The sequence below is a fragment of the Scomber japonicus genome, chromosome 15, assembly GCF_027409825.1.
Source record: "Scomber japonicus isolate fScoJap1 chromosome 15, fScoJap1.pri, whole genome shotgun sequence".
Taxonomy (NCBI): Eukaryota; Metazoa; Chordata; class Actinopteri; order Scombriformes; family Scombridae; genus Scomber; species Scomber japonicus.
Genome location: NC_070592.1, coordinates 24,662,152 through 24,680,659, shown reverse-complemented (window position 1 = coordinate 24,680,659; position 18,508 = coordinate 24,662,152). Strand labels below are relative to the sequence as shown.

The following is an 18,508-nucleotide window of genomic DNA, read 5'->3' as shown; positions in this document are numbered from 1 at the left end:
ATTACCAGCCACAGGCCGGTGGACATTGCGGACCAGACGTTTGTAGTGACAGATTCGGCCATTAGAGCTCGCACTGATGTGTATACCTGGCAATCATACAGACTTCTCCTTGTATTATTGGTGCAATCATGACCTTTCATCAGATGCGGTCCATTAGAGTGGTCACGTTACAAAGGGTGGCACCGCAGCCCTTTCCTTTCACCAACATGACTCTATATACTATATCACTAGCCACCAGGCAAACAATTTCGGTATTTCATCTCATATTGCTTAGATGACAGATCATTGATCGCGTGAGTTGGATTTCCAACATTCTCTCCACAGAAAAATCAAGGACTCTTTTTTACATCCCATAGCCATTGAATACACCTGTAATAATGCAGTCATTGTAACTTAAAACAATGCTTAGTTAGGGAGAGCAGCAGTGGTTCTCTTTCTCTCTTTAATGACAAGGACAAGCCTGTGACTATGCTTAATAGTAATGTTCCCATTATGCACAGCAGCATCTCTGGAGACTAGCCTTAAATATGGGACTACTCAATCATGACGAGAGGAATCTATGTTGGAATGAAATGGGTCATATGATACTTTAAATAAATATGATAATAAGGCAGACACTACCGATTGCCAGGGGGGATATTTGTGTTATGTGAGGAGAAAGAACAGTAGGTAGAGTGGAAATGAATAATACTGCTACTGTGAAAGTGGAAGAGATTCTGGTCGGCAGCAGCACAAGGCATTGAAGAGGGTACGTGCTGTTGCCTGTATCAGTGTTCAAATTGTGTTCACTTGATGAAGGGCGCAGAATTTTTTGTTCACTGGCCAAATGGATAGCCAATGTTTTACCAGCCACTCAGTAAATTACCATTGTTGTTTTGTCTGGTGATCGAAGCCAATCACATTTTTTACCAGAATTTGGTTGGTGGTGATAATCTGTTCCCTGCATGGTGTAAAAAATACTGAAACATGTAGAATATTATGAGTTCCTTCATGGTTTTTCAAGTAATATTTGACCTTTTTGTATAAGAAATATCTGATTAACCACTCACTGCATCTGATATAACACCACAGTGATTCAACATAGTACGCTGTTGAAAAACAAAGTATGTATTGAAGGAAAAGACACATTATTTTAAAGTTGAAGAACTTCTGCTGAGAAGCAAGATAATGGTTAATGCTGAAATGCAGCATGACATGAATTTGAATTATGAATTCAATTTTCATATTGTAAGAGGAATAATGCATCATTTCTGCATTCTAAAGTTACGTAGTCTCGCTTTAGAGATGGAAAATGTACATCTATTCATAGGTAAGGTTAGACAAAATCCACTTATATACAAGTAATGAACTCACGTGAATGGTTAAGAAAATAAAACTCTCGGTAAATATAATATATTATAAAAATATGCTGTGCCTTACACAAGTAATTCACTTTTGTTCACGAATACAAAACAAGCAAAGTGCATATTAGAAATACAGAACTGATTTCTATTGGAAATGTTCCTCTATAAATGAAGCACATATCCTTTGTTTCACTCAGTACATTCTCCTATAGAAACATTTTGTCAAAAAAATCAGATTTTACATTACATCACATAGAAAGCTTATAGAGCTTTCTAAAGTAGACAGTTGAGAAAAACATGATATGATTTTGATTCTCATGTGAACCACAGACATTTATTTATAAAGGAAAAAAAGTCTGTGAGAAAACAGCATCGGAAACCTGCCGAGAGACCCCGCTGCTTAACTGTAGCAAGCACCAATGACGGAGCGGCTATAAGAAGAAAAAAAAATAAAAAGGATCATAGGAGCGGGCCTTGGATTACCACTTAAACTCAGAGAGAAAAAGCTTTAAACGAGTGCTTTGTGATGAATGGAAGGTGGTTCCTGTAAGTTGGGTTCTTCCCTCTCAGCAGGGGTCACAATTATCTCTCGCCGGGCGACCTGAGGAGCTCAGTGGGGGTAATATACTTCTGACAGTGAGATCTATGACACACATAGTGCAATTTGTCCTACAGCGCTGTAGATTCTCGGGCTTCAAAAAGCATTGTGTGTAAGGGAGTAAAAGGAGCAATAAGTCAAGCGTTTGGAGTGATGTCACTTGACAGGAGGGTTAGATACGTATATCAGTGCCTTTTGTTACACATCATATATTGATCTGTGATGTGAGCTTGCTCTGATGTATGGAGGTTCATCTATGACCCAAACTGAATTGATCTAAAAAAAAACAAATCAAATTGAATTTTCTTTGCGTCATATACTTCTAATCAAAACTGTTCAGTAAATGATTTATTCTGTTAGTAATTTATGTCTTATGATGTTCTAAAAGCTGTTTTCAGAGATGTTTCTACATTGAAAAGAATAAAACAGAACATTGTATATGTATAATAAAATATATTGTATAATGGAAGCAACAATACAATGATAATATGGCCAGCCTTCAACACCAACATTGATTCTGAGTCATACTATCACACATTTATAATAGGACAAAACACAATAGACTATTGTATATTATACCAGTCACAAATGATCCTTGTGGTGCTTCCACCTTTCTATCATTACAGTCATTATTAATAAAACACAAAGTTAATTAAGCCTGATAATTTGAGAAATCAGTGACAGTATACCAACTGACCAACTGAGGGAAACAACCGAGAGCTGACATTAACATTCCTTTGTTTCTGTTTAAATGTGCCTGAGCAGATGCTCCACTATACAAAAGCATGCTAAAACACTGACCTAACATAAAGCATGCAGCAAGGTCCCTTGTGTTTGTGTTTTGTTTTGTAAATCAATGCACTTTCCCTCATTGATTTAGAATACGATGCTCCTCGCGCGTGCAGCTGTTTCACTTATGTTACAAGGTTACAAGCTCTTTGCTCATGCATGCCACCTGCTCCGGAGGTAATACTGTTCACCTCTGTGAGATTTCGACTTGCGTTTGTGTCCTCAGATGTTGGGATATGACTGCCAGCGCAGGACCACTAAGGCTCACTAGAACCCAAAAAACAGCTCTGATTCCTGGCCCCTGAAATGCAATCCACTCCTCTGTGTGTGTCTCCCTGGGTCCTGCGTTCTTATCAGCTCCTCCAGGATGAAACGCTGTCAATACAACAACCACAAAGAAAGAAAACCATTCCTTCCCCCCCTACTTCTCATATCAACGTGGCCCATCTTCACACAGAACCAGCCCTGGTCAGACAGCAATTAAAACCCCCGGCCCTCCGGTGGAAGGGGTGAGCGTGTGTGAACCACAGATCTATAAACTTGATTTCTATCCATTCACCTCTTGCAGCCTCCCATCGACACACCGGCTCAGGAGGCGTCGAGTGTGTGGACTGCATGCTCGCTGTAATTACAGTCATCTCTGCCAAAGATGCATTACATATGACAGAGAGGAATTGAGCTGTGATACTTGTGATCCTGTCACTAATGAATGAGCCAGCTAATAAATAGCTGCAGCTGCGGCAACGGAGAGTTTTAGTTTTATAAATATCTCTCAGTGACAGAAGTGCTGTATGCTGCAAAAAATCATGTTTTGCTTTTTATCAAGACCTAAAATATTATTGTCTTAATACAGAATATATAGAGCCATTCACTGAAGACACATTAAAGATAAGGCTGGTGATACTCTGTTTTCCTATTATCATCAAAGTCCATGAAAACACCAAAAACAAGAATACATTTGACTAACAAGTACTATCTGCTTATCCAATGCAATGCCTTATATTTTGTATTCCTATGTGCCATAGAGCCCTATTGCTGTCCAAATACTATTAACAGCACGTGAATGAGCCACACTGTTGCACTGCATTGTGATGAACATGGGTACTCTAACTTATTTTGAGTCAGTCCCACATATACCATCCCATTACTATAATTAGAGAAGAAGGGCCTGGACACACCAGGATTTAAAATTTTGAGGCAAAATGTATTAATTAATACCAATTGCACACAAGGGCTATGTAAATCTGTGTCCATTTTTTACACAGAGTCTAATTTTTAAGTGAAATTTCACCCATAGCTTTGCGCCATAACGAGCAGCCTTGACAGTGCTAGCCTCTGAGAGGACCAGTCAAAAATGTCCAAAATGGAGAGAGCTATCATAGCTTATTAGCTGTGTTGCACTATTCTTGCTTATTCAACTTCCTATATTGGATTAAAACTGTTCCACTAAAGAGCAATGGTTTCCAGAGAGTTATGAGACAGGAGTCAATCATACATATGTCTTTTGAATTAGCTGTTGTGAAGTTATTGTCCTGTTAGTGTCCGAGCTAAGCTAGCAAGCAAATGAGTTCGCTAACTTATTGTTATAAGGCTCATTAGGTCTGAGAGCTTTATTTTCTTACTATAATAACTTCTCATTGGGTGAAATGGTGAACAAAATACCAGGGGGAAGTAAACTGAACAGTAGACATAAAATAGATAGTAATGAATTGAGAAATAAATAGAGAAGTAGCTAGTTAGCTTGCCAAATACAGTGGTTCACCAACCAACTTACAATTACTTACTGATAAATGTATGATATGTACTTCTGTAATGTTTTAAAATTGTACTTAGTCATTGTTTTAAGACATTATCTTCACAAAGGAATGTCTGAAGCCACTGAATGTGTTTGTTTAACTATCAGCTGTGTTTTGGTCCTGCTGTTTTATAATCTAACTATCTTTAAAATAAAATTCTGTCCAAAATGACATTAAAAATGAGTATTAGATGCAAATATTTGGGTGGTGTTGTATTATTATGAATGACATTCATCACATAATGAGTCAACCCATGTTATTTAAATTACGCAAGCTGCATTAAATATCCCCAAATGGATCATAACGAGCCCTAATAACCACCGTACTTATGGGTGATTTAATGTCACAACAAAATCCACATGACAAAGTCAAGTGCTCAATTTCATTTAGGCATTCACAATTTAGGCATTTTAACAATGTGTGAATACAGGAACATCACCAAGACACTTGAGAGGACCATTCATTTATATCATAACACAAATAAACCTATCTATTGCTCTTTTGGTGTTCCATTCAGGAAAACACAGTAAGGCAACAGGCAAATTAGGCTATGTTAACAGTAACATGGCAAAGCAAAGATGAATGCATAATCAATTAAGTAAAAATACATTTTACACACAATGAATACGTCAATGATTATGTGCGTCCCTCAAACAGACTTCAAGCAGACATTCAGCACTTTTCCACAGACAGTTTTCCTGCACTTCAGACACCTGGTTGAAGGTTTTCATGCAGGTCATTCTCATCTGCTCTTTTTTTAAAATTGAATTACGACTTGACGTAGTTGTCAGATCACACACTCCAACACCGTTGCCTAGCAACTTGTAATGTTTAAACATGAACTGCATGGAAATAAATGCATTTCATATACGGGTAAATTTTAGCCGGTGGCAGTTATAATGGTATAATGCCTGTGTTTTTAATCTGGATTCACTTTTTCATCATATTTTTAACAATGGTGCTACTTAACATTATTTTCAGAAAAGTCCAAGACTGGAGGACATGAATGTTTTATTAAAACATAGTAATGTACGATTGAAAAAAAAGCCATGGGGTGGTTCTCGAGTTAAGAGACACTATTGATTTGAGTGCTTTCATGCAATGCAATAAGAAAAAATACACAATAAATCCAGCTTTATCCTTCAGATTAGAGTACAAATCAACAAGTCTCAAAAGTTTCCTTGAATTGTAATTTTCTATGTTCAAATGCCTGACTCTGAGTTGTGTTTCAACAATCATTATGGAAAGATCCTGGAACAAGAAAAAAACTGCACTGTGAGCAAGTGTAATTATTTTGGGGTAATTACATTTCCAAAAGTATTGTTAATTTGTTATATTAAAAGTTTTTTTTTCATCCATATTTAGCAACATACAAATAACAGCAGTTCTTTGGCATGGCCCAGATAATTTCTGCTTGCGGAACAGCTGTGCCTTTTAAATAAAGGTTTGTATAATTAAAAACTCCAATCTGTTGCTTTTGTGAGAGCCATGCAGTATGCTGTATAGTCTTTGTTTGTTTTGTTGGGGGTGGGGGGGGTTTGTTGTTTTTCTGAGGATTTCCAAAAAAAACAGACTCCATGGGACCTCCAAACATTTTCCACAGACTAATGATGGCCACAGAGAGAAAGGCACAGAGATTTAACAAGCAGGCAGACAGAGATCCACTTCCAGGTCAGACTTTAACAACCCTCTTATTGGGCAAACCCTAGGTCAAACCTTAACAAGACATGCTGCCAAATGGCACGGTGGAGGAGCGTGTTCAGTGTGAGCCATCAGCTCGAGTGTCAAGCAGACAGCGGCAGCACAGCAATTTTATTACCGAGGAGAGAGTGGGTAACTGGGCCTGTTACGAGGGTTGTATATCCTGATCAGACCCCTTGTTTATGGTTTGCCTATAAGACTTACAGTAATGAATGTTTTACAGCCTTCTGCAACAGTAGACAACTGTTAACAGGGTGACAAGAGAAACAATGCACAGGTGTCATCTGTTAGCTATGTTGTATTAATGGAAATGAGAGGATGAGATCATTCGCTAAGTATTTTTAAAAAGCAGCTATTCCATTGCATAAAAATTGTGTACTTTAATTTTAATGGTCTTGCCAGCGTGTCATGTGAGAGAGAGAGAGAGAGAGAGAGAGAGAGAGAGAGAGAGAGAGAGAGAGAGAGAGAGAGAGAGAGAGAGAGAGAGAGAGAGAGAGAGAGAGAGAGAGAGAGAGAGAGAGATACACGGGCACAAGAAACAGAGGGAGATGTCCCTAAAAAGTCTGAACACAATTAGGCTTTAATATCAGGCTCTTAAAATAGAGACGGGAGACACAGCGAAGCAAGCGGCCCAGCAGGACACGAGGAAAAAAAGTCTCTTGGCACTGGTGGTAAATGAGCATCTCTCTTCTCTCTCTCTCTCTCTCTCTCTCTCTCTCTCTCTCTCTCTCTCTCTCTCTCTCTCTCTCTCTCTCTCTCTCTCTCTCTCTCTCTCTCTCTCTCTCTCTCTCTCTCTCTCTCTCTCTCTCTCTCCCTCTCTGTCTCTGTCTCTGTACATTACAGGATAACTTTTCCTGCTCCAAAAACCCAGAAAATGCACTTAACTTTCATTTACTGATATCCCACCGCCCTCGCTCATTAAATATTCATGCTCACCACCAACACCGCCACCACCAGCGAAGCCTGTGCTCCGGTTTTTTGTTGGTTTTTTTTGGTTTTCAAAAGGTGAGCAGGACATTTAATACTTAACACACCAAAGAAGATTAATTCTGTTAATGGTTGCTTATGAAAGAATGGTGGCGTTCTTTTTATTTCTCTCTATTATATCAAAATGACATGGTGACAAAAGAATGTAATCTGGCCCTGTTTTATTTTTATTTTCCTCTAATAGGATTTTCAATATCCATTTTCTACATGACAGCAAGTGAAACTATCCCTGGTGTGGAGTGCATATCTCCATGTATATTATATCTCAGCACAGCTCCACTGTTAATCCTTTACATACGGTTCAGGGTCCCATTTTTTTTGACACATCGCCATACCTTACAGTATGTCCAACAGTATGAAACCCTACAGTATGAAAAAATGGAAATAAAATGAATCTTTTCTTCTTCTTTTTTTGTGTGCAGCTGATACACATTTTCATATATGTAAATGTACAAATTGGACCTTTGTTTATTTAACCCTTACATACCCATTTTGACATTTGACAACTGTAAAAAACACCAAATGTCATTTTCCTTTATTCTGAAGTTTGATGATTTTTGTTTTATAATATGTTCTCCTGGACCATAAAATAGTGATTGTGAATGTCTTTTTTTCATAAGATGAAAACAGAAGGATTAATTAAATATTTATTAATTACTGATTGTAAATGTATGAATGTGAACTGGTGTAGAGACTAATAATGAGTCAGAATATGAACAGTATGTGAGGGTTAAACTAGAGTTGTGGAGGCAGAGGCAGAGGAGCATTCAAGACAGTAAAAACAGATGCAGCCTCTATTCTTCCCTCTCATCCTCTATCACTACTTGTTGGACTGTAACATCTGCTGCTCGGCGCGGTCGACTACACCGACACGGGACTGTTTCTGAGACCGGATTGGAGGCATTTTCTCGCCCCGTACGGTAATTGTGAGATCAGTAGCCGAGAGGCCTGAATACATTTAATCTCGCAACAAAATTTAACGCTGTTTGCCCGCACAATTGCAACATTCAGAAAGGAAGAAAAAGTCCAATTTTCAACACGGTCGGACTATCTGCAAGCTCTCGAACTGTGCCTGCGGACTGCATAGTGCTCGAGAAAGTATTTTTAGGCTTTTATTGTGGCGCTTTTATTTTTTATATCCCCATGCGAAAGGATTAGACTCACAGAAGTAATAAAGAAGCCTGTATATTCAAACTTTATTTCGGACTCGTAGGAGGGTCCATAGTGTGCAAACAAGACATAGAAGATAAAACCACAACAATTCATCATTCAAGCTAAAAAAAAAACAGTTCATAAATAAGCTATCTCCCCAGTATTTTCCAAGCAGGCACAAGCACATTAATTCTCCAAACATCAGAAGGAGCGAGGGATGAAGATGCTGCTAAACTGTACAAATTCACATAACAACAGCAACAACAAAAAAACCGAAGCTATGATCTCTCAACCTTGGATATTCTTGTCAGTGTCACACCGATGTTTGAGGAGAGCTTCGACACATTAAATTGCACCAGGCGCATTATTTACTGAGAGTGTAGGTGACTTACACCATCTGTTTATAAAGCAACAGGCTCAGGCAGACGCTCTGCCAGCGAGAAAAAGGAAAAAAAAAAAAGGCACAAGGTCCCCGGGCTTATCTTGGTAGAGGTGTGCTGCTGCTGCTCCTCGGCACCAGCGAGGTGGAACGATAAACATAATTAAATTGAGTTGGATTACACAAAATGGATCGGATCAGTTGGGAAGGCGGAGAAGCTAATCCAGTGCAATCCTCTCTACAGAGGTGCCAACCACACAAAACGACATAAATAAAGAAGAGGGAAAGGGGGGAAGACGTGGCTGTCACTGGGTTGAAGATGAAGGGGGGAGGGGGGCATAGAAAAGACCCCTTGAAGCTCCAAAGTCAAATATTAACTGTTACAGTGCTGAATCTATCTCACTTTTGTGACTGAATCTGAAAGAAAATGAACACCTAATGAATTTACAGCACTCCTCCCTGTCTTCCGATGAAGTGTAAAATCACTCTTGTCTTTCATCACAGTAGTAATGACAGTGATTTAGTCGTGTATGAGATGCGGCGCTCCTCCCATCTAATCACTTGTAAGTACAGGATATGCACACTAAAAAATAAAAAGAAGCGTTTTAGTTATAGAGGATAAGATTGAGGTATATTGTATAAAAGCAGCGGTCAGCAGTAGCTTATGAGTTTCTGTATTGTCTTTTATGTCATCTGAACTTTTTTATTTATCACTAACTCATCTACAAAAGCACTCCCATAACCTTTTTTTTTTTTTTTTTTTCAATTTCAACTCCCATTCCATTCCGCTCCTCCATTTTTCGTCCCTTTCCCTCTTGATTGCATTTTCCCTTTTGTAACTGACTTTGGTACAATCCCCTTACAAATAACCTTTCCCTCGGGGGAAAAAAAAAAAGACTCTTACTTTCTCTACAGCACTGCCAACGCCACTCCTACCCCTCTCTCTTTCTTTCTTTCTTTTCTGCCCCCCCCTGTCTCTTTGTCTCTCGGCCTCAGGCACAGTAAACAGATTGATACAGTCTGGGGGTTTCTTCTGCTTTTCAAACTAATCCAGTGTAATCCCAGGGCCTGTCTACCTGCCTTGTCTTGGACTGGCACTGCGGAGCACATTATCGCCGTCGTTAAAATGATGATTAATGAATGTGTAAGTGATGCGGGCAGGCCTAAATCAGAGGCTGTATTACTGAGGTGAGGTGCTCTTTTTCAGAATTCACACTGCAATTAAAAGGTCTTTCCTGCCTGCTCGAAAACAGTCAAGCACCCAAAGTTTGCTTTTAATGCTGATGTAGTCTTGCTTGTGTGAATTTTAGATTAAGTGTGTGTAGGAAATGTTCCAGGACAACCAGGCCTGTCACGATAACTATTTTTGTTGGATGATATATTGTGTCAGAAAATATCGCGATAAACAATATTATCGTCATTTGAAGATCATTTTATACCACTGATATAATGATAATAATAATGCAACGGGGGCAGCAGGTGGGACTGGAGAGTGGGCGCTATACTTCCACAGACTGCCATTAAGGACCGGGACAGAGTTATTTACCTTTAATTCCATATCAAATGTCCATCAAATGTCATAGACCCTTAATTGTCAAAAGTCAAGTTTTGATAGTGGTAAAGAAACTAGAGTATTGTATCATCAGTACTTTTATTGACACATTTCAAAGGACACCCTCCTGTACCAAAGACCTAGCAACATGCTTCTAAATGATCTCCTTACCTGAGATGTGTAATATCAGCTTCCAGTATACTCCTACCTGAACAAGCGCACTTTGCATTATTTAAGCTGCCTCGGCTTGCCTCTTTAATTGAGAGTCTCCTCTAGCAGACAGCTCAAGGCAGGCCCTCAGCAATGTATGCATGCAGGTGGAGGAGAAGGAAAATGCACATCTTCGTGGCATTTGAAATATGAATGCAGCATTTATACCGGCGAGCGTGTTCGACATGGAAATTTGACAGTCTCCACATTAAATCAACATGCTGAGCCTAAGGCAAGCTTTGTGCCAGGTGGAGACTGTATCCTGTGCAATATGGTGATGGGATTGCGCGGACAATGATGGAGATGCGAGGATAGAGCGATGAGACAACAGCTGGAGAGGAGTAACGTGATCATTAATTACCGTTGTCTGGCTTGATTAGAAAAGGAAACAGGTCTAGAAAAAAAGGCAAGAAGCTGCTAACTTTCACTATCTTCCACTACATTTTCAGCACTTGATGCAACAGACACATTTCAGTCAGTACTACGGAGGTATTACCCAGACTTAGTGAAGCATACACTGACGTGTATTATACTGGGACGCTTGTTATCACTTTTCTGGACACTTGAAGGCAGAATTCATTAAAAAGCAAATAAATCACACACGTTTCAAATGGTATGCTCCGACATTGGAAGTTGGAGCTGGGAATGACATTGTACTTGAGTTTGAAGCATTCCTGTTCAAGAAGTCAGAAAACCAGTTCTAGCTATGTTAGCCATAGCATAGCCAGGGTAGCAACACCAGTTGATGACAGTGAATTTTGCTGTATTTTGCACATACAATCACCGTAGCGACATGTTCATAGATAGAAATTGAACAGTGCTGTGCGTGCAACTGATTTAATGAGACACAAGACAGAACTGCTAATAAACAGGATATTACTACAACTTTCACTCTGCTGACGCACAGGGTAGATATCTTGGATTTTGAGGTTGGGGTTGGTGAGGTTCTTCCAACCTTCCGAGTCAGAAATACGACTTCAGAGGACATTCCAGTTGAAATTTTCTACTGGAAATTTGGAAATTCCGACTACAAACAGCCATGTAAACTTAAACAAAGTTATTAAATTATCAAGTATCAAGTCTGTCTCTTTAGCTAGCAGCTGGTTGCTAACTTTGTTTGCCTGCTGTTTTATGCTTGGCAGGAGACATACAGGCAGTTTATAACAACCTTTTTCTAAAAACAGCTGCCTGCTACAGCTGTTAATATGGTTTAGGAGGGCAGAGAGAGAGAATAAATGGGTAAAAACAAAACAATGAGCTAAAAGACACTAAAGAGCTGCCTTAAGCAACATAGTACAAAAATGGGCCCAAAAATATATAGGTGAATTCCTGTTTCCAACGTCTGTTTTGGAGAAAGACTTGAAGATACACCACAGTCACACATAGTCACCCACTCACACACTCTCCTGTCAAAATGATTTTCTGTGACAGTTAGCATTTTTCACACAGTCTGTCTTTTTGCCCTCCTCATCATCTGTGACAGTGGTAATTGGGAGCTTGACACATTCAGTCTGCGGTCCGTCTCCACAGTACAGACGACAGAAAACGTCATTAATACATTTCCTCTGTGGCAGAAAAACACATTAAACAAGACTCAAGATAATACTTTGAGACAGTCGCTAGCCTGGCGACATTAGAGCTACAAACAAAAGCACAATGCAAATTTCTGTAGGAGTCGCTGTTACAGTGGTACGCTCCATTCAAAAACTAAATCTGGTATTGTGAGGACATTTTCCAAAAGATAATTTCCACACTAAAATATGGTCTTACATTCGGGCCCATATGGCATATGCTCCATTGTTTATGTTAAAATACTGATTAGTGCAGCTTTAAGTCTATCCACAGCACATGTCAAAGCTTTTGTTTAGTGTATTTCAGCTATTTTTTTGCTTTCTGGCTACTTTCCAGTTGGTAGACTTGGTAAATTATGTCCTTTTAGGTAAAGCTGGAAATTATGGCTTTTTTCTAGCCCTGTTATATTCAGTCACTTCTCATTGTCTATTAATGCACTGTCTTTCTGTTTGTTTATATGCATGGACACATGGATGATTCACGTCTCTGTAGTGTTCCAGATCGGACATTTGAACCGTTTTAAAACCTGTCAAATGCTGGAGGCTATCTGACTAAGAGAAGAACTACACCACAGCATCCTTGGCTCATTATTCCTGCTGTAACGAGTCAGAACATGCATACATATTAGCAGGGAAATCAATGCAGGCATGTGACTCGTTGCGTCTGTAAAATGAGGTGCCGTTAGGTTTTATAGCTGGAATCTGTCCTGGCCTACATTTCACCCCTGGATTCCAGCGGGAGCTGCTGTAAAGCAGAGACAGAGACTCTGCAAACACCTCTTAGCCACAGCACCGCTCAGCAGCCTTCCACCGCTTGTCTGAATGCAAAGCGGGTTGCTGGAGCTCCCTGTCTGCCCTCTTACAGTTCACTTGCTAGTTCACTACATCTGCGGGTCAAATCACCAGCCAGCTCTCAGACTCAGACAGGTTCAGCGCCGCGGCTGCGCCTCCACCTCGCTGTGTGGCTCAGCGTGTCGGCCAGCCACAGATCCACAGATCATTATCGCTATCAAGCACTGTTTCCCCAACAAAACGATATCTCTGCCTTTGATCGTATGCCAAAGCTTATTTTTGTTCACTTCTGGGCATTCTAACCCAGGAACTGCTCTCACTCGGGGCAAAAAACGGATGCACGGCTAAAAATATCCCTCTGTTTTGTTGATGAGATGGAAATGTATGAATTAACAATGGGGCATCACATCTGCAATAAGGATACTTCCCCACACCTGCTCTGTCCGTGCTCATACTCTAGGTTTTTTTGGAGTTTTTTTGCTTTATGCAAGCAAGCTGAAACTGTTAATGTAATGCAAACATTGTGCCGTGCTCCTGCTGAGGAACATCCAATTAAAAAGCAGTAGATATGGAAGCTTATGTGCAGCACAGAGGTTAAAACGTCCAAAGTGGGCCAGAGGTCCTGAAACATTCAGAGTGGGCCGCATGCTGCTCTCCATCCACATGCTGAACAAACAGAAACGTCTGGTGCCAGGAGTGACTATACATTTTTAGACTATTATTGCTTATATAAACCTTTCTGTGAGAATCACATAAAGAGAATATGAAGCTCACTGGTAAACAATAGGAATTCTCTCATATGGATTAATGTCTCTACAGCCTTCATGTAACTTACAGCTGTAGATTTTGTTTACATTCTTGATATATTTGGCGTATTGTTGTCTCTGTACTTCCAGCTTTTGGGAGAGTTTGTATTGAGTGCTTAGGATCGTGTTGAGGTTCATGAGCCTGATTGGGTTGGAATCAGCCTACTGGTATCCAGTATATGTATGGATGTGGTGAGCATTGTCCTACATTTTGACCTGACAGAAGATCAAACTGGGATCCAAAAAATGTCCATTTATATGACTCTGTGGTTCTGACAATCTCTAAACCGTTTATTTCATTTATCAAGCACATTTTTCTCAGTTTTATTACATTACGTTACTAATTGAATATCTATGAATTTTGGGCTGTTTAGACAAAACAATTTTTGCATGTCATGTTCACTATTTTCTGAGTTTTTAAAGATTAAATTGATTAACCGAAAGAAAAAAAAAATCATTTGACCACAACACAAAAAAAATAACTCAAGACTCACGACAATACTAGACAGTACTAAATTGTTCTAAAGAGTTCAACCACATCTCACAATTATCTTGAATGATGATAAGTTAAAGCTATTAACTAGACTTAGCCTGTCACTTTTCAAAAGAATAAAGTTCATATGAATTTAGTCTGACAGGAAATTCATCCAGATTGATTTGAAAACAACCCACATGGCTTAATTCTAAATTCAGACGTAGAACTCGTGTAGTTCTGTTCATTCCTGGTGCCTTCTCTGCCTGACAAGCTAACATTACTGTGACACAGTTATATTTTACAAAGCCAGTAAACACATTCCTTCTCAGATGGTTTGGTGTCACAATTCAGCATGGCTCACCAGTTTTTTTTTACATTTTGCTTCAGCAAACAGAGCACTGGCCTGGTTTACATACAACAACTGGGCATGCAATGGGTCAGATGGAATCCCCCCCCCCCCCCCCACATGATCAAATTCAAATATAAATAGAAAGTGACAGCCTCAAAGATTAAGATTTTGTTTTCTGTCAAACTAATGTTTCAAAGGTCAAGAATGAACCTTAAAGGACCAGTGTGTATGTATGATGGGTATGGTTTGTCCATTCTGGGCTACTGTAGAAACATGGGAGTGCAACATTGCTGTCTCCATGGAGGGCAACCCACTCACTCCCTGTTTAGACATGAAGGGTTCATTCTAAGGTAACAGAAACACAACAAGCCTTATTTTCAGGTGATTATACACTAATGAAATATTCTTTTGAATATTATATTACACTAACTAAATTCTACATGTTGCACCTTTAAAAGTTAAACAGTGGAAAGTAAGTGTTGCTTGCACTCCATATGCCCCTGTGTACCTTGGGGTTACACTGATTTCATGTAAATAACAGATGCACGTCATGCTACCCGAGGTGTTTCTGCACCTAGAAGCTGCTCATTAGTATGCTGCTGAGGATTTTTCATTTCATGTAGGCTGCTGGTCCTGCATGGCTCTTATTTTGGCTTAAGATATTTCTCCAGCTCCAAGTGTCGGCTGCTGACTGTACGAGGCTCGTCACGAGGGTGCAGATACGGTCCTTGTGGGAGAGGAGCTCTGCGAACGCGGCCCAGAACTTATCAAAAAGCAGCCCGCCCAGTCCCCCTCCTCCCCCCACCCCCCGTGCGCTTCCAACACAATGCTTCCCTAATTTCTACTGAATGGAAGTCTCTCCAGACCTGAAGTAATCTCATATTCTCCGTTCGCACGCGGTAACTCCAGTTACTCTTGCTCTGTTCCTTCTTGCATCCCCTGCCAATTGCATAATCAAGTCCAGAACTCATCAGCAAGATGGCAGAAGAAGTGCTCTATTAAGCTGCATCGTGTTCCATCTGTTGTGTAAGAGAGAGATAACAGTATTTACAGTTTTTGGAGTTGTGGCAGACTGTTTCGGCCAAATTTTTTGCGCACCGCAGAGTTCTGCTTACTTCATAAAATGTCACGGATTAATTCTGCTGTTCGCAATGGTTCTCAACAGCAATCTTCGCCTAAACCTCAACATAAATATCACAAACTAACTTTATTGGATGTGGAAGAACTTGTGTTGAGGTGGAGCTGTTTGAATGTAAAACACAGAGGGGGAATTTACTCCAAAAGTATTGCTATTACTCTACAGAGGACCTGCAGTGTGGATAAAGGACTTTCAGAAAGACTCTGTCAAGGAAGTGGCTGCTAAGTGTCTTTCAACTGGCATTAAGTATTCAGAGCACCAATCTTTCTTTCAGTGAGGAGAATATTCCTTCTTAGGAGAAAAAAAAAAGTAGAGGGTAACCCAGATTTGAATAACGAAACCAGCTGACAACAAAAAAAGTGCTGAGTGAAACACAGCCCTGATCTTCCTCCTCGCAGACTGGAGTGCATTTACCTCACAGCAGATCATCCAGAGATGCTCTATCCTGCCTCTGCATTAACCCAGCTGTGTTCTCTTAAACAAGATTCAAATCAGCCACTGGTATAACCGAGGCCATTACGTCCAATACTCCATAACATACACTTAATGAATAGATTTCATTTTACACACCACAAAAAAGCAATACTGAGGTTAATCATTAAAAAAAAAATACACGAGTTTTAAACTGCTGAAGCATGTGCCACATTTCAATAGGCCCATCTGGAGACATAGCAGGAGCATCGTGGATCATTTTTTTTATGTGAGCAACTGACAACTAGATCACCAACGTTTCCACAAAATGCAATCAATTCCACCACTAAACCCAATTTCATCTGATTCAATCTAATTATATCAGAAGTGATGATTTTGGCATTTTGCAATAATGTTACAAATTGACTTCAAGCTTAAACAATAATGAATTTGAATCATTTCAGTTAAGTTTTAAGCAGAAATCCTACATTTATTTACTCTTTATATATTATATTAAACTAACTATGGCTATCTTTGGACTGTTACTCTGAGCAAACAAGCATTCAAAGACATTTTTCACTATTTTTCCGATATTAAAACGGTTAATTGATTAATGTAGATGAATGGAAAATGAAATTACAACAGCTGCTGCCATACTTTAAGTTCTGAAGGTGAAGGTTCTATCAGAAAAACACGTCATTTTTGTTTGTTGTTTTGATAAACTCCAACCAAGTAAACAACATTAAAATTGAATCACTTTGCTCGGGGAGGTCCCCTTGGAACCTTTCTAAGGACCCACTGAGGTTCCAGCTTTGGAAAGCAGCGACGAGGACTGTCAGACAGCCAGATAGAATAAAGACAGCTGTGTCTGGAGGGGGTTCAATGGAATTAGTTACAGTGCAGCAGGACTGTTTACAGTGGGCTCCTTGTCTGTTACCTTTAAAGCCAACAGCATTCTGCTATACACTCTAGACAAAAGCCCCTGAGTGGTACTTGAAAGATGCACTTGGGGGATGCACTTCCCACATGGAGGAGCTCTATGGGGTTTGTGTTTAAGGAAAGTGCAAAAATCTCTCCAGCTTCAAAGCAGGAATATTAATTAAGGCGTCTACTTCTTTCTTCTTCTACTACTGCTCCAGTTGTTTAAAGTTCCATTTCAGTCAAGGAAGAAACACATGTAACATGTAAATGAGAGAGTGATTATTCCTGCACAGCTTATAGGCTACACATGTCTGCATGCCATAGAGATAACTGCAGCCTGTAAAAGCTGGAGGATGTCAAGTGGGTTTTAGTGTTTTAAATGTTTTAAAGGTCTCACTGCTGCTTCCATCCATATGACTGTGAGCTATGATTCCATGCTATGCGTGAAACAGCCTAGTGGGATTATCTGCTCAACATATATAAAGATATTCACTTCTCTGACATCAGATAGGCTTACCTTACTTTATTTCCCCCCAGCTTGGTGTCACATAAAAAGCAGTTAATCTTCATTTAGAGGCATGAATTTAATCTTTTTAGGGTTTCTTTCATATGGAAAAGTTTGTGAAGAGGTGTGAGTGATGGAGCAGGTGTGTCTTTTGTCCAACCTGTGCCTTGTTGTTAGACTGATTACTGGCTTTGCTGCAACTTGGAAAAAAAAGTCTTCTATTTCAGGAAATTATAAGTAAACCCAAGAATATTTTATTTATAACTTGAAATAAGCAGACTGGTGGAGTTATGTACATATATATATATATATATATGTATATATATATATAGCCTGCAGCACCCCCTTTTTTCTACTGTGCGTTAACTTTGAATCTGATTGTGTTAAAGGCTCCAACTGTCCTGGCTCATGCGCCAAGAACTCCATCATTTCCCACTTCGATTTCTTTTGGGAAATAGATAATACCCGCAGTGTGAATAAATGACTTTCCACATAGACATTTACCTTGATCCAGTAGCCGCATGGAGTGCTGAAAAGACGGATCCAGCGTGTCCTTCTCTGCCATAAGCTCCGGCAAGTACTTTTCGCTCTCCATCTCTGCCTTTCACTCCCAAGTAAAAAACGACTCAAATGGAATTCAAGCGAAGATATAAAAAAAAAAGCCACACAAAACTTGCTCAACGTCCAAACAGCTCCAAGTTAAGGATATTTCTGTGAAGCGAAGGGGAAAAAACGCGAAGGGGGGGTTGATGATGTCCTCTGTCCTCTCTGCGCGCACACACACATATACACATACACACACATATACACATGCACAGTGAAAAGGGTTAGATGTGACCGGGAGGTTTTATCCCATCGAAGTGCTGCTCAGCCCGCACAGCCTCGCCACGCATCACAGCAGGAGTGAGGTTCCAGGCTCTTTGAAGCTCCCTCTGATGTATCCAGTGGTAAACTGAGGCAGACGCAGCTATTGGTCGCCGCCCGCCACACGCAGCCCCGCGGAGGAGGAGGAGGAGGAGGTGGTGATGGTGGT

At 39.9% G+C, this 18,508-nt stretch overlaps 1 protein-coding gene across 1 annotated transcript in view; it reads right to left on the bottom strand.

Moving 5' to 3' along the window:
* Positions 1-18,070, bottom strand: part of khdrbs3 (KH domain containing, RNA binding, signal transduction associated 3) — a 109,979-nt gene extending 91,909 nt beyond the window's left edge. Inside the window, exon 1 of the mRNA XM_053334539.1 lies at positions 17,980-18,070. Within this exon, the coding sequence (XP_053190514.1) occupies positions 17,980-18,070 (91 nt within the window). The remainder of the gene's footprint in view (positions 1-17,979) is intronic.
* Positions 18,071-18,508: the final 438 nt, after the last annotated feature.